Genomic DNA, 23,544 nt, shown 5'->3' on the forward strand with positions numbered 1-23,544 from the left:
CGTGTGTGTTTCTGACCACATTGTTCCTCGGTGCCACCTCCTGGAATTGGAAACAAAGGCATGGGCCCAGGCAGCACAGAGAGGGTTAAACTGACCTGGTCTCTGACATATTTGAAAGAAATATAATCAAGTTAATTCACTGCAAGGCAAATTCAGTACCTAAAGGGCCCCCATGTTAAATACAGCACTGACCTTTACCGGCTGATTACACAAAGACGACACAATTAGATTAGTCCAAGACAAAAGGTCAAGCACATTCACACTGTGGCCATTTTTTGCTACCTTTTGAGGGGGGGGAAATTACATCCCAGCTGGAGGGGTATTTTGGAGAGGAGGAGAATGGGGCTGCTGTACCATGTTCTGCCTGGTTCAGATATGTTTGGAGAGTCAGGCAGGGCCTGGCAGCATGCTTGCCCTGAACCTTTCTACAGTTGTTGGGCTATGTGGTGGTGGGAGAGAGAAATCAACACCCTGCAGCCCACAGCCAGCTTTTCCCAAGACAGGCTGAGCTGAGTAGAGGTCATGTCCTGGTGATCCTTCCTGCCCTGCCCAGAGCTGGCAGATGCAGCTCCAGTGCCTCTTGTCCAGCATTGTGGCTGAAATTTGCCTCTGGAAGATGGTTGGGCTTGGTCAGCACTGAGAAGGGGGATGGCTGGTGGATGCATGCATGTGTCCCCACCCTGCACAGTGAGGGCCCCAAGGTGTCCCAGGCTGTGGTGGGGACAGCAGGGCCAGGACATGGTGTGGATGGCCCTTCCTTCCCTCTCCTCCTGCAGCCATAGGTGCTTGGCCATAACACCTGCCCTTGTCCTGCTGCAGTGGTTTCACCCTGCCATGTCAGCCTTGAACTCCCGAGTTCCAGTGTGTGCTTTGCCACTGAGCTGCCAGGGCCTTTGGAGGAATCATTTAATCTGCCTCCTTCAAATTCCTCTGAGTTGGAGAATCTCTTTGTGCTGTCTAGCACTGCCTGTCCATGGCACTCTACATGTTGGATTAAGCATGGATTAGTTCAGTCTCCAAACCAGCTGCTCCCCGAAGCCAGATTTGTTTCCCCGGAGAGAAGTATCTTGCTCCAGATGTTGGAGGGAGTGAGTGGCAAAGCCAGGAATAGGACTAGGAGTCCTGAGCGCTGCTTGGCATGTCTGGGTTCCTTTCCAGGAATTGGAATGAATGGGCAAAGGCACACCAGGGTCTTTTGAGGTACTGGTTTTGTCAGCAGCTGTCTGCCACCAGCCCGCTTGGCCAGCAGTGGGGATGGGGGACATGTCAGCAGGGTGTGTTAGCCAGGCTGGGACAGGCATCTGTCTCAGAGCCCCTGGGGCAGTGGGAAGCCTGGTGCTGTCCTGCCCTGCTGTGTCCAGCACTTTCCTGCTCCCCTGGTTCCTGTCCACGCTCCCCCAGGGGCTGCAGTGCCCATTGCTGACCATTAAAGCTGAGCTGGGATCCCCCCAGTGCTGTTTGAGGCTGACCCCGGTGGGGACTTTGCTCGGGGCCTTTGGGAGGTGAAAGGTGAGCCGAACTCGGAACAAATTAGTTCCAAGCAGAAGTTCAGCCAGTTACTCCAGATTGGATCCTTTGATTTCCGCAACTCAGACTCCACTCAGTGATCTGTAATGAGTGACTCTCAGAAATCCTCACATTGCAGCACTTTGTTCCTGAGCTCACAAGTCAGCCCATTAATGGGTAAAGGAAAGGACCTTGAGTCTAAGAAGTCTCGGGTTCAGAGTCAGAATTATTTGACTTTTAAGCTTCCTTTATCTGAACTCCTGCTGACTTCTTGTTTTCTGAGCCTGTTTGAAAGCTAGAAGTTACATTGTTAAGATCAAACATTCTCTCTTTCCAGATGGAGTTACAATATCTGTCTTTTATATATATATATTTTAATATATATAGTGTATATATACCAGGGTGTATATATATTCTTCTCTTTTTTTTAATCGTTCTTTCCATTAAAAGAAACTAGACTTGTAAGCTCTTGTAAATTATAATGTAAAACATTTTTTTTAACCAGACAGTTCCCAATTTTGCCCGAGGCAACTGGAATAGCTGTGCCACGGAAGGCAATAGGAAGGTGATTAATATGAATTTGTGACATATTTGAAAGATGGGTCTTTTGCCATATAAAGATTATCAAACACATGTGCTCTTCCCCATTAATTCTACAGCCCTCCCAGGAAAGCCACAAAGCCCAGCTCCTTTGTTTCCAGGGTGGGTTTTTGTTTTTTTAAATGTACCTTTCGGTCCCCTTGATTACCCTGTATTTGATTTTTATAGGGCATCTGCTCACTCTGCTGTGTGGGTTCTCTGGCCCTTTTATTTCCCCGTTAATCGGATCCCACGAAGGCAGCGGTGCCAGGGCCTCTGACGAAATCCGTGTGTGTGTTGTATTTAACTTTCAGCCGTGCAAATTCCATGCTCTGTTTGCCGTCTGCCCGGCGGGACCTGGGGGCCGCTTCCCGCCAGGGAGGCAGCGGGGCCTCCCACGACGAGCTCTGCTCTCCTGCCGGGAGCCGGCACGGGCAGGGATGGGCAGGGATGGGCAGGCCTGGCTCCTTGGGGCTCTGCCTTGTCCGTCCCCAGGGTGCCTGTGGGCTGGGGCAGGGGCTCTGAGGCCTTGGCAGCAGAGGAGGGCTCTGGGGCACAGCAGGCACCAGACTGCAGTCCCTGAGCGCTGCCTGCCGTGCCTTGTGCTGCGGGGCCCCGGGGCTCTGGCTCCTCGTGTCCCTGAGGGTACCCGGTAGCTGTGCGTGCCTGGGGCACCCACACACAGAGCCCAGCTCTGGGTGCTGACCCTGCCATGGCTCAGGGTCCGTGTGGCACTGGCATAGTCTCACTGCAGTGCACTGATGGGGCTGGGGAAGGCCCCTCCTGGTGACAATGGCTTTCCTAGGGCTGGGTGCAGCCCTGAACCTTCTCTGTGCAGGGGCGTTCCCCGGGGCTTGCCAGCCTCGTTCGGGCGTGTTGGTGTGCGCTGCCCAGAAAAGGGGTGGGTTTCTGAGGAGCCCTGGTTTTCTGTCAGCCTTCTGATCTGATCCCAGGCCACATCACAGCAGGTGTGGATGGCAGAGGAGCATTTCCAGGCTCTGCCCTGTCCCATGTCAAGCATCCCTGTCACAGCTGCCCATAGCACAGAGCTGTTCTGCCCCTCTCTCAGTGTCCTGCTCCTTAGGGCTTGGTGCATGCTGGCTTACTTGGTCAGGGCTCCTGGAGCCACTGAGTTCTTGCAGAGCTGAGCCCCTTCCTCCTGACCATCCTAAAGCCCTGTTCATATGAGGGAGGTGACATTGCCTGTGAGGGTGCCATCCCACCCCCCGTCACTGCTGGATTAGCTCTGTCCCTCCTGTCATGCAAAGAGCTGGCTCTGCCTCCAGCCAGGCAGTGTGGTCCATTTGGCACTGCCTGGAGTGATGCTGAAGCCCTGGGGCTGGCTCTGAGACAGGTGAATGTGTTTGCCACAACCCAGGTACTCCCACCTGCTGTTCCTGGTATTTTTTTTTCTTTCCTGTCTCCCTTTTGGAGCAGAGGAAGTGAAGGGAGTTGGCTTCCAGCCCCTTCTCCATCAAGAGGGTGAAGAAGCCATGACGGTGAGGATGAGGAGGTGCAGGGGCAGTGCTGGCTGTCCTGGAGCCCCTAGGGACAGCTGGCTGCTTTCAGCCATGGGACAGGACAGGAGCCTTGCTGGGGCAAACACTGCAGTGCTCCAGAGAAAAGTGGGAGCTTTCCCCTGCCTAGGGCCATAGTCCTGACCCCATCTGACCTCTGGAGCAGTGCAGCCTCCAGGCACTTGTAGCAGGTGCTGAGAGCTGCCCCAGGCTGTGCAAAGCTCTGCCCAGTGGCCACTAGCCCTGGTACATGGAGCTCTCTCACCCCAGTCCCAGGCTGGCTGGGTGCCACTGACCCTCTTGGGAGCTGCTGGCTGTCCCTGAGCCCATCTGCCTCAGTCACCAGCTGACAGCTGGGGTTGCTGCAGCTCCTGCTGCCTTTGAGGCTACCATGTCCTGCACCAGGCTGCTCCTGTGCTGCCCACACCAGGCTGGAGAGCTCCTTCCAGCATTCCACCCTTTTGTAGCTGCCCTCTTCCAGTAACTCTGCAAGTGCTGCCTTGCCTTCCTAAGGGGCTGCCCCTGCTGGAAACACTCCTGTTGTCCCCAGCTCACTGCCAGTAGAGTTCCTCTTCCTGCTGCCCCTCCCAAGGCTCCAGTCCGTGGTGGGAGGGGCCCCTGGTTCCTGTGTCTCACGTTTTGCAGGGCCTTGGAGGGGCTGAGGCAGCGCAGTGGGAGCCTGGGTTTATGGGCTGCCCACTGGGGGCACTGGTGCCCCTGGCTGTGTGCCCTGCTCTGGGCTGATGCCCATCTGCCCACCCTGTGTCCCCTACACCTGCCTTCCAAGTGTAACTTGCCATCATCGATCCCCCGTGACAACGTCCTCTGAGTCACATTCTCGCCTGCAGGAGTAGAGGGCAAAGGCCAAGTTCTTAGTTTTCATAAAAAACTAATTAGACTACTCCCATCGAGAAAGGGGTCAATAAAGCTGATCAGGGGCTGCACAGATGGAACTGGTAAAACCCCTGTGACCTTTGCATGGAGCAAGTAGGCTGGACTGCCCCTGCCCTCTGGGAGCTGCCCACTCGGTGCTAGCTGGACTCTTGCATCCCTGTCACCCAGTGGCACTCTGGCACAGGGCAGGTCCCTTGGGCACCTGGATGCAGTGGTGGTTCCTGCACCGCATATCATTGCACTGATGGGGCAGAGCAGGTGCCCCAGGGCCCCGCAGAGCCACGTGGGCTCCGTTCTGCAGCCAAGATGCTCCAAATGCAGTGGCAGCTGTGTACGGTGTATGGTGTGCCAGGCTACAGAGTGGGGTGGCAGGTGCCAGTGGAATGTCATGGTGGCTGTCACCCTGCACTGGGCAGAAAACTGTGTGGGGTGCACCCATGGATAAGGCCCAGCTGTGATGGGCTGGTGGGATCCTCAGGGCAGAACTGCCTTGGGGCACAGGCAAACCCGATGTGGGGCTGGTGCCCACCCACAGTGCCCATGCTGGAGAGTGGGGCAGTGCTCCCAGCAGCAGGGAACCTTGACCATCCTTTCACAGCCAAAACACAGATGGGGAGCATGGATGTGCTGCACTCCCGGGAGCACCTCCTCCCACATATCCAGGCAGCACTCCCCTCCCTCTGCCCCCCATACAAACTTCCACATGCATGGGCACAGCCCGGGCTCCTTTACCCCCAAACTTTATTCATGTGGCACATTTACAGCAAGGATTGGAATAACTAGACAATGAAAATGCTGGGGTTGCATTATCGGTTGGTTTAACTGGAACACCACACACCATGCAGTCATGTACCGCCAAGTTCAGTGCCTGTATTGCCCTTCTGGCTGCCGTCACCGGCTTCGCTCCAGGCCATGCACGCACGGGCCTGGGGCTGCAGCCTCCCTGCAGGTCAGTGCCCGGACGAGGGCTCCATTCAGCAGGGCCCCGGGGCTGGGTGACACTGACAGGACGTGCGCCCTCAGCCCGCCCCACGGCTCCCCCCAACCGCCCTGGCCAGCCGGGAGCCCACCCAGCCGGAGGGGATGTGCTCGGCAACTCTCTCAGGCAACAAGCCAGCTGCTGCTGAGCGTCCGCGGGGACCTGTGAGGGGCACAGCACGGCGGGGCTGAGCCTCAGCTCGGAACCGAGGGAGGTTGGCGGGGAGCAGCCCAGGGGCCCGGGGCAATTTGCAGCTCCCCCGCTCAGGTACCTGTGGGCCGGGGGCCAGCGCGGGCTGGCACGTCCACCACCGGACACGGACACGGCGCTGTGGCGGGCCTGTCCCCATGGAGCTGGAATTGATCGGCGGGGACGAGGCGGGGCCGGGCATCCCACCCAGCCCCGCAAGAGGCACGAGCAGACGGAACGGGGACGGGACGGGGCTCCATGCGGACACTGTCACCTCCCTCCTGCCGCCCGCCTGTCCGCTGGGCCCCTGCCTCACTGAAGGGAGCCCTCCGGGACCCTGCAGCCCACGGTGGGGCTGCCAGGGGCTCTGCAGCGGAGAATACAGGCACTTCACCTTGAACATAAAGAGACGGATCGCGTTTGTCACATACAGGAGTCAGAGAGGGGTTAGTGTTGACTCAAAAAGGGGAAAAGGCGCTCAGGGGAGAGGCGGGGGAGCTGGCGGGGAGGGCGAGGGGCCGTCTGGACACACTGAGCCTCCGTGAGTGCTGCCCGAGTGCAGGCACACACCGGCATCGCTGCAGCAGCTGTCGAGGCCTGAAAACATAAAACCAGAGAAGAGAAAGAAGAAGGGAAGGTGGGTATGGCCCATGCCAGGGTGGAGATGGGGGATGCTCTGGCTACGGGGTGGGAGAGGGAGGACGGGGTGGGATATGGAGGGAGGGACGGAAATCAGGAGCCAAAGAAAAAGAATGAACTACAAGTCTAAAATGTGGTGCAAGCGCCCTACGCGGCTGTCCGCTAGCATGGCATAATGTCCGGAGCAGCCCAGAGAGGGAGTCACATCAGGTCTACACAGATTTGCCTTCCCATATATACAACCTCTACTGGAGTTAACAGCTGAAATTGAGATTTTTTTTGTGTCGGTTCCTCTGGCCTCGGTTGCCGGGTTTTTTTTTAATGCTGGAGCCCGTCCTCCCCGCCTCGCCGGCACCGGGCGCATGCAGCCCTTGCCTGGCTTGCCTCGGGGATCAAAAAGGTTTGGAGGTCTGCTTGAAGATGAAGCCTCTATGGGCCAGTGTCTTCATGATGTTGGCAATGTTCTTGCAGTCGTCTGAGGAGAAAGCACAGAGATACTGGGTTAGAGGCATGATCCAAACAAGAGTTGCTGAAGCAAGTTCCGAATCCCATGCTGGGCTGTGTCCTCTCCAGTCCAGGCACTCTGTCCCAAGGACCTTGCAGTGATGTGGTGTGATTGCAGAGTTCCCAGTCCCAGCACTGGCCACCTGCATCCCAGAATGACCCAGTGCTGCACTGAGATGGATCCATGCCCTGGACCTGAAGGTCAGGATCATCCATGTCCCCACCAGAGCCAGCCCGTGATGCCTCCCTATGCTCACCAACCGGAGTTTGACAAGTGGCAGCTGGCTGGGATGGCGAGCCACAGCCACTCCTGGTGCTGGGCCGTGGCAGAGCAGCCAGATGGGAAAGGGGAAGGCTCTGGTGTTATTTACCTGGGACTAAACTCAGGCACCGTTTGCTAAAATAGAAGCTGGGCTTAAATTGATTCCTAGTGTCTATATTTCATGTTGAAAATTGGCTTGTAAATCCATGTTTTGATCTATGAGGGCCGTCTCCTTAAGAAAAAGCAAGAGTAAATGTGTAATTTCTCCCTTGACAGCACACGGCGCAGAGGCGATCCTTCTTCCCGCTCCCCTCCGTTTCGGGACAGCTCCACTCGTTCCGATTACCACTCTTTCTTCCTCGCCCCACGCCTTGATGTCTCCATTTCATTACCGCCCGCCCATTTATCAAGCTGTTACCGTAAGGGTGACTTTGCCCACTTGCGTGTGGCAGCGGGGCCTGGCTGACACGGGGAGAGGGTGCCCCGGGAGGGGGGTGCAGGCAAGGCCCCCCTCTCCCCGCCGCTGCTCGATGGATGTTGTGGTGGAGGGAAGGCTGCATCATTACTGATGTGTAAATGATAAAGAAGCCTCCACATCCATCTCCCAACTGTAAATCCAGGGAGTGCTTTATAATCAAGCTACAGCGATAATAATGTGAAATTAGGTCTCTCTATCAACGGGAGGAGGCCTTTTAATCACAGCTTAAAGGGTGCAAACGCTGTTTATCATAATTGAACTGTATCCGGGCTAATTGTGGCCATATTTCACTGTCTAGGAGACAGCAGGCTGCCTGCTGACAGTGCCGCGTGCCGGATTGAGGGTCCCCCGCAGCCGGGCAGCGCTGTCCTGCTGCCAGGCATCTGCCCGCAGGGATGGGGCTACCCGGCCTCCTGGGTGCTCCCTGCCACAGCAGCAGCACTGCCCAGCCCCGCTGTGCCCAGTGACCCGCTGGCAAAGCCATCTCCTGTCCCCCAGCGTCTGTTGGAGGTTCAGGACTTTCCCCATACACAGCTCCCGTGAGCTGCCAGGCTCCTGGCTGATGGCTGGCAGTGAAAGAGATGACATTCTCATCAGCGCCACGTGCCTCTGGAGAGTCCCCTGAGACCCTCTCATGGCATCCCTTCCTGTCACTCGTGTGCCAAACAGGGGAGAGCAGCTGGGCATGAGGACAGCCCAACAAAGGAGGGGGGTCCCCAGCCCACTGGCTGGCATGGGGCAGAGGTGAGCCCATCTCTCTGTGCCTCGGTTCTCTCTGTTGCCCAAGGTGACACTGATGGCTGCACAAGGCCCCTGGAGGTGACAGGTGTCCTGCCCAGCAAAGCCACAATGCCAGCTCCTGCTGCTGTCACTTGTTCCCACTCAAGCTATTCCCTCACTGTCCTTAGGAACACCTGCTCCACCTCATCCCCCAGACAACTGAGCCCCTTGGAAAGCCCTCAGCCCTTGGAGCCAGCTGCCCTGGGTCTAACAGGGTAATAGTGGCTTGAAAGCTGGGGAAACGGAGGAAAGAGGAGTGCAACTGTCTGTGGCCAAAGTACCCCCACCCAGCCAGCCCTGGCCTGGTATCCCCAAAAAGTTACAGCAAAGCAAGTCCTGGAGCTGTGGCAGGTGGGTGGCAAGTGAGCAGTTTGGATGTGAAAGCACAGCCCCAGGTGTCCCACTGCCATCCTCACAGCCTGCAGCCTTGTCCCGAGCTGGAGTGGGCACAGGGGCTTGACTATTGCTCCATATTGCTGAGGAGGAACTGCACAGAGACCTGGGCAGCTGCCAGACAGGCAGTGAGACCCCATGGCACCTCCTGGGACTCCCAAGCTGGTCTCTGGGGACACTGTCTGTGACCGCTGTCTGCTTCCTGCACCCCATCATTTGTCTCCCCCAAACCCCAGTGTGCTCTGTTGCCAGGTGCCAGCGCTGGGAGATACCCTGAACTCTGAGCTGCCACCTTGCAGAACTGGTGGGACCCTGTTGGGTCAATGCCACCCACATGGCCATGCTGCCAGGGCTGTCCTTGCTGCCCCAAACGATGCCACGGCCCCTGGCAGCGAGTGTGCCAAGCTCGTCATACATCATTTAGTGAGACTCATTCCAAATCAGCGCTAAGGTAAACACTCTTATTATAATTATCCATGTAAAAAAAAATCAACAACAGCAGAACAACTTTCTAATATGCAATTACAGCCATCTATTGATTTTACAATGTAATCCGCTCCGATTGATTTAATAACACAATTATAGGCTGGCTCTCGGGATATTAGAGTGGGAGATTTTCATAAACTCCAAAGCAAAAAACTAAGCGGCTTTTAAAACAACACAGTCAGATGGCTGTTTGGGGAATTATTAACAATATGAAATCCTCTAAATCTGGCCGTCGTTACCTTGTGAAAGGAATTTCTATTACAAAAATGGCAATTGACAGCCTAAGAGAGCGCGACCGGGATTGCTCTGCTGCTTTTCAGTGCTTAATCCATGGCAGAGGTGACCACGGGGCAGGGGACAAGCAGAGTCCGAGGCTGGCAGGAGGGCACAGGCAGCCCTGCCCACGCTGCAGCCCCCACCCAGCCCAGCTTTCCTGGGGGGCACATGGCTGTGGCAGGGCTGCCCTGGCACCCAGCCTGGCACCCACCATCCTGTCCCGTCTGGTGCCCCTACCTGGGGCCAGGGATGCTGGCAGGTTGCAGAGCCCCCAGCTTGATCCCCATCCTGGCACACTGGGTGTGTCCCAGCCCCAGCCACCTGCAGGGGCCTGAGGGGTGCCCAGCTGTGCCCCGAGGCTGAGCAGGGCCATGGGTGAAGGTGGTCCCAGGCTGAGGGCCAGCGTGGCTCTGCACAGGCGCACACACGCACGCGCGCCCCCGCTCTCCTCCCGCTCACTCCCTCAATGTATTCCCGACTTTATGGGCACATTTTTCTTGTCAAGCTGACAGGGTTGCTAAGTGGATTTCTCCCTGATATGCGGACGGATTATCACATTACTCCAATGTCCTACACAAACATATTACTTTATATTCAATAGCCCTAATGAATATAAACTGCTTTTTCTTTTTTTTGGGGTGGGGGGTAATCTATAGATTTTTAATGAGGGCACTATTAACTCCCTCCTCTTTAAAACAGACTTAGGTGCAGCCTCTGAGTAGAAAATCAATGGTGTTATTGTAGGAATATTGTATATTGATATTGTAATAATAAGATGCAATTGATTTAGGGGTGTTGTGCGGTGTGTGTGAAAGGGGTGAGCCTGGGGTTATCATGCAAACAGAGCAGTGGCTCTGCCCTGCCTCCCTGCCCCTCACCTTGCTGTGCTGCTTCCCAGCATCACCCCATGTCCCCGTGCAGTGGCCCAGGATGGCTGGGGTTGAGGTGCCCTGAGGTGCTGGGTTCCAGGGCTGGCTACCTCAGGGACTCTCCTTGGGTCCAGTTGCAGTGTGGGGTAATGTGACACCCCAGCCTCCACTCACCCTGGCTGGCTTAGCCCACCAGGTTTTAACCCTCCTGCCCCTGTCTTTCAGCACTACCCACTGTGCACCACACTGGCCTGATACCTCATTTCAGCCCTCTCCATGTCCTGCCAAGCTCTTGCTGCAGTGACAGCCAAGGACAGTGACATGTGCACACACATGGGGCAGCAGGATGCTCTCCTCAGTTTAGGCTGGAGTTTGTGGCCGTTCAGCATCACTGGCTGCCTTGTCATTGGAGGGGCACAGACATTTCCATTGCACTCCTCTGCTGCAATGGCAGCAGAAAGCCCCCAGCCCATGGCACTGGGCTGACTGCCTAACATGTGCCCTCCCACCAGCCACTGCATGGCAGCACTGCTGTGAACCCAGTGTGAGTTTGAGGATTCCATCAGCAGGAATCTGTGCTGCTGGATCGGGCTGCCAGGAGCAGCAATGCTCACTCCAGGAGAGCATCACCTCCACACCAGCCCAGGCACTGGGGAGGAGGGTAGGGGCTCTGTGTGCTGCCCTGCCAGCATTTCTGCCACCTCCCCACAGGATCAACCACAGAGACACGGGGGCTCAGGGGCTGAGCGCTGCCGTGCACTGGGCCGAGACGCTTCCGGAGCACGGAGGGAGCTTTTCCATCCCAGCACCTGCCCCGCAGGGCTGTGGGTGCTCAGGGACTGCAGGGCCCCCCCAAACGGGCTCATTTGGAGGCAACCCCACTGCACCTGTGCTATGGCCGGGAAGACGGATCACCCCCGGCCCGAGCTGAGCAGGTCCATATTTAAACTGTCCCCATGCTTTATGGGCTGTACCAGAACTGATGCTCCGGCGCCGAGGGGCCATTTGTCAATGTTCTAATGGCAGATTACTGTTAATGAATAATATCACTGCTGCCTTTGTATAACAGCTCCCTGCAAAGCGGAAACAGGCCCGCCCGGCCACCACCACCCAGAGCGTCCCCACCGCCGCCCCTGGGTGACAGCAGGTGGCCCTGTGGCAGTGGCAGCTCTATGGACCCCAGAGATCTCACCGAGTCTGGCACTGCTGCTGGCGTCCCCAGCAATCATTAATGGGTGCTGTGTCCCTGCAGTGGGCTGTGCTGCTCCCTGTGAGCAGGAATGTCACTGTCAGGGCAGGGAGGGACAGCATTTTCCCAGCACACAGAGCTCTTGTGTCACTCACTGTGTCCACACTGGAGCTAGAGGCAGTTTGCGTCTGATCTGAATTCATCCCCACCACGACAGGCTGGGCAAGGTGGGGACACCAGGATGCCCACATAGTGGTGACAGAACCAAGTGCTCCCAGCTCCCAGGGATCCACAGGGATGCCAGGGATGGTCCTGCCGAGCTGCTCCCAAATTAATGGCCTCATAATCCCGCGCGTGGGGCAAGGGGCTGAGCGTGTCCCGCACAGCCGGCAGGTATATTAGGTGGAGCTGACAGCGACGTGCAGAATATTAAGAATAACTTACCTCATTATCTGCAATTACGTTACTGCCACACACCTCATTTCTTCATGAAGAAAAGAAAATTAGTTTTATATTGACTTCATCCCAGTGCCTCCCTGCCTGCCCCGCCACAGAGAGCCCGCACAGCTTCTGAAGAGGGGTTGGACACGATTCATACTCATCCTCCCTCAACCTGTGTCTGTCCCAGAGGGACACGATGCTTGTCCCACTCCCTGCACACTGGGGTCAGCAAGACCTCCAAATCCAGTTTACCCCAGCAGGGACACTGGAGCAGGGAGGGCCCATCTCTGGCAGTTCACAGGATCAGTAGGAAGAGCAGCAAAAGGGGACCAGTCTTGACCATCAACCTACTGCCTAGGGCACTTTCTTTCTGCCACCCAGGCTGGTCACTGTCACCCTGTGGGAGACAGGATGCTTCCTCCCATCCTCTGCACTGGGAACCACTCTTCCCATCATGCACCCACCATGCTGACCAGGGGCTGGGGCCTCTGCACTGCCAAGACACCCAGATGCTGAGACACCTTCCAGCCCCACAGACTGCTGGACAGCCTGGCACAGGCGATGCCATGTGGGCAAATCATGGAGCTGGGGCATCCCTGCTGGAGGGAATGGGCAGCAGGGGCTGAGCTTGCCCAATAACTCTGGAGCCATGAGCTCGAAGGGCACCAATGTTGCTGGGGCCAAGGTGAACCAGGGTGTGCAGAGACCTCAGCCTGCCCTTCAGCCTCTGTGCCTGATCCTGCACACACAGCATCCCTGGCTGGCAGCCTTCCCTGAGCAAACAAAGCGAAAGCTGCCATCACCCCGCTCCTGGCTATGGCCACTCACTGTCCAGGAGAGCAGGGGAGCGGCGTGCACAGCAATACAGGGAAAAAAGCCAATTTCATCTTTATTAGAAGGAGATTTCTCTTTTAGTAATAAGCACACTTCAAATAATTAGCGTGTTTTACGTAATAATGAAATTATGGAAATGCAGGCCACTTATTCAAACAAGTCACCATTACCATATTTTTAAATATTAGACTTAATTAGAGTTTATCACTTCAGAGAAGTACGAGGAGTGGAGATTTTTTTCCTTTACAAAAAAAATCCTCATAAAGTGTTTATTAAGAGCGGGTAAGAAGGGGATAATGATCTGTTTGGAAATTAAGGCAATCAAACATTTAATGCTCTGCACTCCTGTAGGCAAAAGCATTCAAATGAGTCAATTATACATCCATTATCCAGGCACGATTAAACAAGGCAGGACGGGGAATTTGTCCTCCGCATCATGCGATTGTCGCGAGGACTTATGTCCACTTAAAGGCAGCTAATAAAACACTAAACTTGGGAAGAAGAGGAAACAGGACCCAGCCAAGGGAAGAAAAGGGAAGAGAGGCGGCGGGTCAGCAGGACTGCAGAGGGGTGAGGGTGGGAGGTGGGCAAGGATGGAGCTGTGTCTACATGCCAGCCCTTCATAAATCAAAGTAATTAAGTTAACATGAAAATCAACTTCACCATCCCGTTAAATTACAGCATTTGCATATTAGGACTCAAATGAAGTAGGTAGCAGGCAAGGGGGCTGGGAGGAGAGGAGGAAGTGGGGGGGTCAGGGGAGAAGGATGGGGAGAACAGTGCACCAAAAAGGGAACCATTTATTACGGTGAATAACTAATTTCAGAATTTATAGCGCTGGATTTTCGTTCCTGTGCCATTTATATTACAGAAGGAAATTAAGGGGCGGGCAGGAGGCTGGCTGGACATCTTTCTGCGTTATTGCTTGTCTGCCATTTGCAAATCATTATTAATTGTGGCCCGTGTCGCTGGTGCAGCAGGGCAGGGTGCCTGGACAGCCAGAGCAGACACACATATCTCTTCATCAGGACCCCAGCCGCTAGCCCTGGAGAGCCAATTACCCCTCCCTGATTGGTATCAGATAAGGAGGGAATTTTTACAAATTAGGGAATAAATAGAATTTCCACACGTGAAGCAGGGAGGGCTTGAGAGGCAGTAATGAAAAACGATACATCACCATCAGCCAGACAACCCTATTCATACGCCGATGCATTACACTCACTACTCATAATCCCAGCGAGTGACAGACATCCGCCGAGCCGCCCGAGCTGGAGGGAGCGCATCCCGCATCCTGCATCTCACATCCCGCATCCCACATCCCGCATCCCACATCCCACATACCGCATCCCTCATCCCACATCCCGCATCCCGCATCCCTCATCCCACATCCCGCATCCCGCATCCCTCATCCCGCATCCCTCATCCCACATCCCACATCCCGCATCCCACATCCCAGCCCGCTCCGGAGCACGGAGCTCTCCAGCCCCGCACCCTTGAGCAGGCCAGGGAGGTTCCCGTTCCACCCAGCCCCACGGCACAGCCTCTGCCGGGACCTCGAGGGCTGCCCACAGCCTGCACGGCATCGCTCAGCTGCGCAGGCAATGCGGACAGACCTCCTGGCACAGGAGCCATCCCTGCTCCGGAGCCCAGCAGGACAAGCCTCCAAACTCAGCCCCAAGTTTGGTGGTTAAAGTCACCCAGCTGGATCCAAGCTTCTCACCAGTGTCCCACATCCCTGTGCGTAAAGCACATCTTCCCCAAAATTATCCAGTCCAAACTGTGACCTGAAGAAGACTGCCCCCTCCCTTGGTGGCTCACGGCAGCATCCTGCTATTACAGGATCCCTACCCAATTTCTGAATTGTACTTGCCTTTTTGTACTCTTCAGCCCCCAAATCAGCCCCCACAGCTCTCAGCCAGTCCTGGGTACCCCAGAGCAGTGAAATCCCTGGGCTCAGAATGCCACAGGAGCAAAGGATGTGCTCCTATATGGCTCTGCTCCATTAAGAATGGGCTCAGGATAGAATATCTCCATTTCCCTTAAGCTGCTGAGGCAGCCCCAACACCAGGCCTTGCTCAGGGCAGCCCACAGAGCCACCAGCTGCCTGTGTCCCCCACACCAGCACACCCACTTTCTGACTGTGTAATCTCCCTGTGGCAGCTCAGTCCTTTTCCTGGGCTGTGACAGTGCTGGATGGCCCTGGGCAAACAGCAGGCATCTGGCTAACGGGGCCTGGCATGTGGCTGGCCTCAGAAAGAGCAAATCCTGCAAGTGCAGGGACCCGGCGACATTGGTGAGCCCAGCCTGCTCTGTGCTCCCAGCGCCGGAGCCACTGCCTCCATGCCTGTAATTAGCTCTCCCTTATGACAAGCACGTCACTAAACAAAATGCTGGGCAGATCAATCCTGCCTGTAAGTCACGCAGCCTTTAATTTATTCAGCATACAATGTCGCTCCACCGCTGGCTTCCTGTAATTTATACCGTACACTGTCGTGTATTATTTAACTCGTCTGAGTGTTTTACAGCTCCCCTCAAAGTCGCCATGCAAAATAAAGTCACGGCGGGGCACTGGCAAGGAGCAGGCAGGGTGCAAACTGCCCTCCTGCTGATATGGGACCCCTGGGCTGGCTCAGGGACAAGGTGATGCTGACAAGTTGCTGCAGAAGTTGGTGGCTCAGACCCTCTTTGTGGGTGGGAATGAGAATGGAAGATGGAGCCTCAGAGGAGCCCAGTAAAGGGATCTAATGCTGGTGATTCCTTAGAGGAGGAAAGAATGCTGGCAGGAGGGAGAGGGCAGCAGGACTCTTGTCTGAAAGCAGGAGGGAGGTCCTACCCCAAAACTGGGGTTAGACTGGGCTGAGAGGTGGCCAGTAGCTGGTGCAGCTGCTCTGAGCAGTTCATCAAGGGCTTGTCTTTGGCCGTGCAGCTGAATGGAAACAGTCAGTGATGTAGAGCCGGATATCCTCCACAGGGAAGGTTAAAACCTCTGTTCAGTGTAAAGTTGCCATATCTAAGCACTTATGATCATGATATTTATGGCTAGTTTATTCCAGGCTGTTAAAGGCAGCAGTAGTTATCCACAGATAAAGGGAATTCGACTCCCTTGGCACCTTTTCTCCCTGCAGTGAAGGCATGCCTGGCAGAGCTGGGTGCTCGTGGTGTTGTAACTCATCTGATGGTCCCTGCCTGAGGCAGCATAGGGGCCAGACATGCAGATGCTTGGCATGGCAGGGATGGTGGGTCTGTTTCTCCTGTGTGGGAGCTGTGGGCACAGACATGGGAGATGCTGTGTCCCTGCCCCTGACTGATGCTGCTGAGGCCAGGTGGTCCCTGGGCTGCAGGGAACAGTTTGGTTTGACCTCCACCACTGCTGCTGGCTCTGTTCCACATCCAGCTCCTGACATCCAGTCCCTTCACTGGGATTGGGACCCTAATTAGGGAGAAATTTCAAGGTAGAGATGAGTGAGTTTATAAAGCCGAGTTTCTCCTGCCTGAGTGACATGAGATGTCAGAGAAAGGAAATAAAAGGCAAGAATGCAATTCCAGTGCTGCCAAGAGTGTGTCGCAAGTCCTAATGGAAAGTTCTCCTGCTCTTTAAAGCTTGGTCAGATGGCCTAGTTATAGCTTTAAAAGGACCAAGAATCAAACTGCGACGCTGCACTCGAAGCCTTCAAATAAAGCGAGCTGTGTTTCTGCAAGTCCGGCGAGGCAGAGGCAGGCGATTACACAGAGGAGGGCAGGTCTCTCTATCTTGGAGGGAGACCTACCTATTTTTAAACATTAGCTCTAAATCAGCAGCTCACCTCTTTGTCTAACCCAAACCCTCTCTCACCTTCTGGAGGAGAGATCAAACACCAGCCCTGCTACCATTGTTTCTCTCCCAGCGAGATAGATGCGGGACTGTAATCTTCCCACAAAGCTGCACGCTTCAAAGGTATCAAAAGTGCTTATTAAAAGTCCTTGGAAAGTAATTTAATAACATCCCAAAAGGCTGGAAAAATCAGCGCTGGCAGCTCAAAATATAACCTGGCAAAGGAGATGGCCCCCTGTTCAACATGACAGTCTGTGGGAAGCTGCACACAGGGCCAGGGTGCTTGGGCACACAGACCTGCTGCCTCCCTGGGCTGTGCCTGCTCTGCTGCTGTCAGGGAGACAGCCAGGTGAGCCAGAGCACAGGGGACTCTGTGAGACCACAGGGGACTGTGTCCCCACCAAGGGCTTTGCTGGGCCAGAGGTGTCCTCATGTGGTGTGGACAGAGTGCATCTGTCTGCCCCGGCTCTGCTCCCCTTGTTGAGCTGGAGAGCGCTGCACTGCCCTAGAAGCAGGATTTCAGGCTTGCCCCTGGAACATAAAAATACTCAGTGGGTTTTCCAGCCATCTCAGCAGCTGCTGGAGCAGCAGCTTTGTGCAAGGCTTGCCCAGACTGCTGGGCTGGAGAGAGTCACCTGCAAGGTGGATGTGTGACAGTCCTCACCTGGCACAGAAAGGGATGTCAGCCAGACCTGCAAAGCCATGTGAGGGAGCTGTGTGCGGTGTGAGACAGAGCTGCACATCTCTGCAGGGATGGCAGTACATGAGCCTTCCCACGAGTGCATACGTGCAGCAGGCACGTGCTCACAGCCACAGCAGCATGAGGGCTGTGCTCCTCTGTATCCCCCCGAGCCAGTCCCTGTTCCCAACCTCAGGCAACACACAGGACCCTGGGGCTGCATCCAATCTGAATGGTGCAGGCTCCCGAGGAAAGGGGCAGGGGATGGAAATTAACGCTCCAGCCTCCGTCTCATCCTGCCCATTAGCAGGGCTGTTTTACTCCGGATCATTAAATATGTATATCTTATTACACGCCTTGTTACAGTATTGAGCTCTATTGACTGATAATAAATTCCAAACATCATCCTGGTCATAAATTTATCTGGAGATGATGAAGACTCAATAATCTAGTCATGCAGATAATATGATAGGGCCTTAAAAAAGATCATTACATTATATGCCAAAATTAAAAGTGAAATACACTTTATTAACACTGTTTCCACACTTGGGGCCATTACTTGTTATATCCCCTCTTGCCCTCCCACCCACCTGCATGCCATCCCTCAGGTCAGCTAGAAAAGGAGAGACAAGGCAGAGCTGCCACAGCTGTACCCCAGCAGGAACCTGGCAGAAGGGTAAGAGGTGGGGCAGCTGGCACACACAGGACATCCCAGCTTGACTCCAAAGATCCTGGGTCCTGCCTGGTACAGCATTGCTGCCCTGCCCATTGGGCAGTGGCTCTTGAGCATCCAGGTATTTCAACAAACCCCTACCTGATGGGGCCTGCAGTAATTGGGACAAAATACAGCCTTGTGTCCCACATTTAGAAGGAAAAAACAACTTTCTGCAGCTTCAGGTCTCCTAAGAAAGCTGTCCATGCACTGGGGTTAACCCAACAGCTCCCACCTGGCAGCTTCTCTCCCACGGGCTTGGGCAAGCTGCAGAGCCAAGACAGGGCTCCCCTCTCAAGCCTGGCCATGCTGCAGTGTGGCACAGAGAAGTGTGCAGCAGAATTGGGGATGTGGGTGCAGTGGGTGACCCCTCTGAGAGAGCAGGGTGCCCTGCAGGCTCCCAGCACCCCAGTGCCAGTGTCACTGAGCTGTCCCTTGGTGAGATGGTGAGGGCTGGGAAGCTCCCAACCACCTGCCCCAGGGCCTGGAGTTGGCCCCCTCCTCCCGCTGGCCTTCCAAAGACATTCCTCTCCTTCAATAAGAAGGTCACAGCCATTTAAACTCCTGTGATGAGGGCAGGTGCCTCGTGCCCTCCTGCCTGGCAGGGCTGGCCTGGCCATGCTCCCGCCTGCAGATCAATGGCACACAGCAAGTTTAAAGCATCCCCAGCCCCCCTTCCTTGGGCCACCTTCCTCTCCAGACACGCAAGGTGACAAGCGCTGGGGGGCCCGCGGATCAATGCCGCGACACGGATCGGCTGCCGAGAAAAACCAATTGCAGATCAGATGGAAACCGACTTCTTCTTGTATCTGCCCGGCTCTCTCAGGGATAGATTGGCTGGAGAAATCCGATGGTGAGAAGAGACAAAGGGGGAGGTGATGGGGAGAGGAGGAAAGGGCTGATAATGCTCCTGCCGCGGCTCTAATCTGTGACAGCCCGAGGATTTGCTGAAAACCATTATCACACTGCTCTCCCTTCTCTTGTCCCTGATAAAGCCTCGGCTAATCTGTTTGTTGCAGGTATTGAACAATGCATTTAGCGAAACAAGGGGTGTGTGTGCCCGCCGAGCAAATTTTTTCCCCTGCACCTCTGGCCTCTCTCTGAGAGGCGAGAGCAGGGATGGTTTTGGGTGCAGAGTCGATGTGCAGTGTGGGCTGAAGTGCCATGCCTGGCACAGGGAAACATCTCTGCTGACTGCCCTTAGCGAGTTTTGGAAGCGTTTCTCCAGGTACCGTGTTCCATCTTTAAAACTCATTTGCGGAGGGCGATGCAGCAGTGCCCTGACAATCCCACAGGAATTCCACGCACACCCTGCCACTCCCACGGAGCACAGGGCCGAGATGGGGTGACACAGCGGGTCTGTACCCCGGGAACAGCTCCCGGGCCACTCATCTGCTGGAGTTTGCTCGGCGAGTGCCTGACTGTCCCAGGGCTGACCTCGTCCCTCCCCTTTGTGAGCGGCGCTTTCTCCGGGGAGGAGAGATAATTCAGTGGCTGTGAAAGCCCAGACCCGGGGCTCCCGCAGCCGCCTGTTACAAACAGTTCTAGTGGAACATTAATTATAGTAATTTAGCCGTGGAACACTAACTGCAGCCAGTGCAATAGCATTCAGTACATTAGTGGCTATAACCCACTCCTTAAAAAAGACATTTGGTTACTGACAGCTGATAAAATGAGTTGTGAAGCATAACCAAAGGGGAAAAAAATAACCAGAAGTGTGCTGGGAACGAGCTGTGGGGTGGAAGGGCGGGGGGCAGCACCCCACAGGGTACCGGGGGTCACAGGAGGTGCAGATGGAGGGCAGGAGGTGTCGGGGGGCCGCAACAGGCACCGTGCTGCCCGGCACATGGCCCAGGGGCTCCCCGTGCCTCGGGCAGGGCCAGGCCAGGCGGGGGCACGGCTGCGGCTCGGCAGTATGTCAAACAGAAGGACATTTCCTTCTATCTCCCAGCCGCCGCCCCAGGGCACAATCCACCTACATTCAATCTTTACTCCACTACACATGTTTCCTTTCCAGCCTCGGATTATTTTTTATCATCAAATTACTGTGGTGATAAGATGGAGTAGATGTGATAGCGAGCAGAGCGCCTGTCCTCCCCTCTTTCCCCCGCCTCCCGCAGCATTCCTCCTTCCTCCACCGCCCCAGCCTCCTGCCCTGAGCGGGTAGGGCGGTATCCAAATGATACCATGAGGAGAGACCCACCTGCAGCCGGATTCGCCGGCTGGACCCAACCCGTGGCTGACAGGGAGTGCCTGGGTGGAGGCAGGCTGCAGGCAACCATCAAGCTGCCTGGGAAAAGTCGCTGGTGCCCTGCCGTGGTGTGGGACCCTGCCAGCAGCCAGAGCCCAGCATCCGCTCCCCACTGCTCTGCTGCAGCACCCCGACTCCCTGAGAGCTCCCAGTGCCCCAGGCTGGCACCAGAGGTGTGGCAGCACAGTGGCACGGGTGAGGCAGCAGGCACACCCTGATGCAGGGCTGGCCAGGAGAAGAACAGCCACGCTGCTGCCAGCCCTAGAAGCGCTGCGAGGCCCTGCTGTGATGAATCCTCCCCTTCTCCTTGTTTACTCCAGTCTGCAACAAATGAGTCCCTGTCTGTCCACGGATAGCTCATCTGGAGGAATGCTCTTTCAGACCTCTCCCTCTAATCCCTATTAATTTAAATAATGCTTTCCCACTCTTCTCAAACTATTTATTATTTATCAGGTTTGTTTATTTGTAGCTAACAGGTAGCGCTCAGCATGCGTCCCCGGCACAGGGACAGGGGCTGTTCATCACACTGGCTCCCCTGCCATCCACCATCCGTCAATTACTCCTGCTTCCTTTAATTAGTAATGAGGACTAATATCTCTGCCTGGGATGGTGGCTGAAGCGGAACTTCCTCCGGTGGCATCTGAGCAGCACAAGGGAGGGGATGAAAAATAAATAACTGCGCCAAGCTGTGGCCGCTGCTCCCGAGCGAGTGGGGTGCTCGCCAAACCCACACACCCCTTCACAGAGAGGCTCTGGTTCCCTGTACACCAGAGGCTCCTGCCCAGCAGGGCAGGGGAGGTGATGCCTGCCAGGTGCCAATCCATGGGTGCCCTTTCCTGCACAGCAGGGCCACCCCAAACCACGAGGGAGCCTCTGCTGAGTCCCAGATGCTGAACTCTGCGTGGGTATCAGCATGGGAAGCCTAAATTAAATGCCTATTAGAGCCTCTGGCCTTGTCTGGCAGGCCCAGGGAGCTCTGTATCAGAACATGCCATCCAGAGGCAGCCTAATAGCGAAGGCAGCACATGATATAAATGGAGCCCCTTTGATTTATTGACTGGGAGAAGTTTTTACACGATAGCCCATTAAGACGGACGGCTCTGTTTACAGCCAGGCCATCTAGCTATAGGGACCCTGCACTGGATGGTGTGTTTTGCTATTGCTCTTCAGGCAGACATCTCATTAAGGGGAACAGCATATGGAGCTCTTTGGATCTATACTTCACGAGTCCTGAGGGAGGCTTTTACCATTTTTAATAAGCGGGCAAGGTTAGCAAACCTGCAACGCAGTGACCTCCCCTCCCTGTGCGATGGATCTCCCTGAAACACAGAGAGCTGGACTCACCGGGTGCATGTGGGACTCCATAAATCACCTCCCCACTGCCAGCCAGGGAAACCAGCTGGGGGGGATGGCAATGGGAGCATGGAGAAGGCAATACCACAGCCAAAATGGGATGGCAGCCATGCATGGCTCAGCCAAACACACTGGGGGCAGGCAGCTTGGTGGGCAGTGGTGTGGGGTGTGCACCTGCCCACCGTGCTGGTCAGGTGATGGGCATCACGTGGGTGACTCAGCTGGCAAAGGTGCTTTAAGGAGAGAGTGTTAACATGATAGCCCACGGTGAAGGAAACAAAACTCCCAGCTGGATGTTGAGGGGAGATTATTCCATATTCAGTAACATGACTGTTTAGGAGAACAAGTAATCTCTGACAAAGACCTCTGGCTCTTCTCCGATCTGATAAAGCCTTGCAGCCTACAGGCAAGCTGGTCCCTGCAGGGACTGCCACGGATGAATGCTGTGGGCTGGAGCTGCTAAGGCAGGAGGAGGATAGGGAGGGCAGCCAACATGGGACATGGTGGACATGCTGCAAACAACTCACCCAGAACACTTTTCCAAAGCAGAAAAGCTTGTGCAAGGTTTGGGTGTTACTGCTCAGGCACCTCTTATACCCCCAGGGACAGTGGCACAGACACATGGCCTCAAGGCAGTGGTACACAAGCTAAAATCAGAGCTCCCACCATATACTCTGGCCTGGGTACACAGCTGTGTGCCCACTCACTCCCCAACAACAACTGGCTCTTGCCCATCAGCCAGACCTCAAACCCCTGTTTTCCACTCTTGCAGTACCAGCTGAGCACTATAATAATCACCAATCACTGGCATTTAACTTAGACTTGCAAAATTCACACCAGAGGAAAACTATCAGAAAAGCAGCGAACTGAGAATGTGATTATTTCCTTTTGAGAAGTCTGCTTAACTCTGGTTGGGAAAGAGGGAAGGCAAAGAAGGACACACAGACAGACATGGTGGCATATTTGGGCTGCTTTCCAGCAATTCTCTCACAAACAGTCTGAGCATCTTTGAAATGAAATTTTGTAGGCGATTAGCTCACAATGTGAACTTAATTGCTTTTGGTATTTAAAAAAACCCATTAAATTAAATGGCCGAGATATTGAGGCTTAAGCGATGGCTGCTCCTAATGCACAGTAAGTGCCAGCCCCATTACAGGGACATCACATCCAGCGGCACAGTGTGCACACCCTGTGACGTGACTGGTGCCCATCAAATGCTCCCTCCCTGCTCACACTCTTTGGGCGACAGGATCTTCAACAGCAATGAGAGGATGGTTCAGAGCAAGGCTGGCATGGAGCATGCCAGGCTCCTGGTTCACCAAACCTTCCTTGCTGGACAAGACAAGCCAGACCTTGTCTGGAAGCCAAGGGAGTATCAGCCTCCTTCAGCTTGACAAGAGGAGCAGCTGGAGTGGCACAGTGCCACGCTGCAGGGACATAGGAGTCCTGTTCATCCAGGACATGGAGGTGATCTCCACCAACCCACTTTGATTACTGCTCCTTGGGGATCCCACAGCGCTTGCACTGCTCACACTTGGAGTGTTCCAGATGCACAGCTCCCACGGGTGACTGTGAAGTGATGGGAGCTTGGTTGGTACCATTTATCCCCACAGACAGCCCCTAAGCTGGTACCTTGCACCTCCATGACAGGGCTGTGCAAAGGAGCTCTCCTTCACCACAGGACTGGCAGCACTGCCCTGCTTTGCATTTAGTGCCACAACACAGCAGTGCTTTCACCTTACTTTACTTGTTTGTTTAAATTATTTACACTCCTTAGATGCAAGATTGCTCTCCAAAAGGAGCATCCCTTGGCTGCTGCAGCTTTAAAATGACTTGCATCCATCACTCAATCGCTTTCAGGTCAAACACACGCTCCTGACTTAATGACCACATTTCCGCAGCAACAAATCTGTCACCGCTGTT

The 23,544-nt window shown here is 55.0% G+C and overlaps 1 protein-coding gene across 5 annotated transcripts in view; it reads right to left on the reverse strand.

The window, feature by feature from the left end:
- Positions 1-5,220: 5,220 nt before the first annotated feature.
- ERI3 (ERI1 exoribonuclease family member 3) overlaps positions 5,221-23,544 on the reverse strand; it is a 128,900-nt gene continuing 110,576 nt past the window's right edge. For 4 of the 5 annotated variants that reach the window (XM_064719767.1, XM_064719769.1, XM_064719768.1 and 1 more), the window contains exon 8: positions 5,221-6,778. In XM_064719767.1, the coding sequence (XP_064575837.1) occupies positions 6,696-6,778 (83 nt within the window). In that variant the 3' untranslated portion in view covers positions 5,221-6,695. The remainder of the gene's footprint in view (positions 6,779-23,544) is intronic. The other variant, XR_010441195.1, reaches the window with a different exon arrangement.

Source organism: Zonotrichia leucophrys, chromosome 8 (genome assembly GCF_028769735.1).
Source record: "Zonotrichia leucophrys gambelii isolate GWCS_2022_RI chromosome 8, RI_Zleu_2.0, whole genome shotgun sequence".
In the NCBI taxonomy this organism is placed as follows: Eukaryota; Metazoa; Chordata; class Aves; order Passeriformes; family Passerellidae; genus Zonotrichia; species Zonotrichia leucophrys.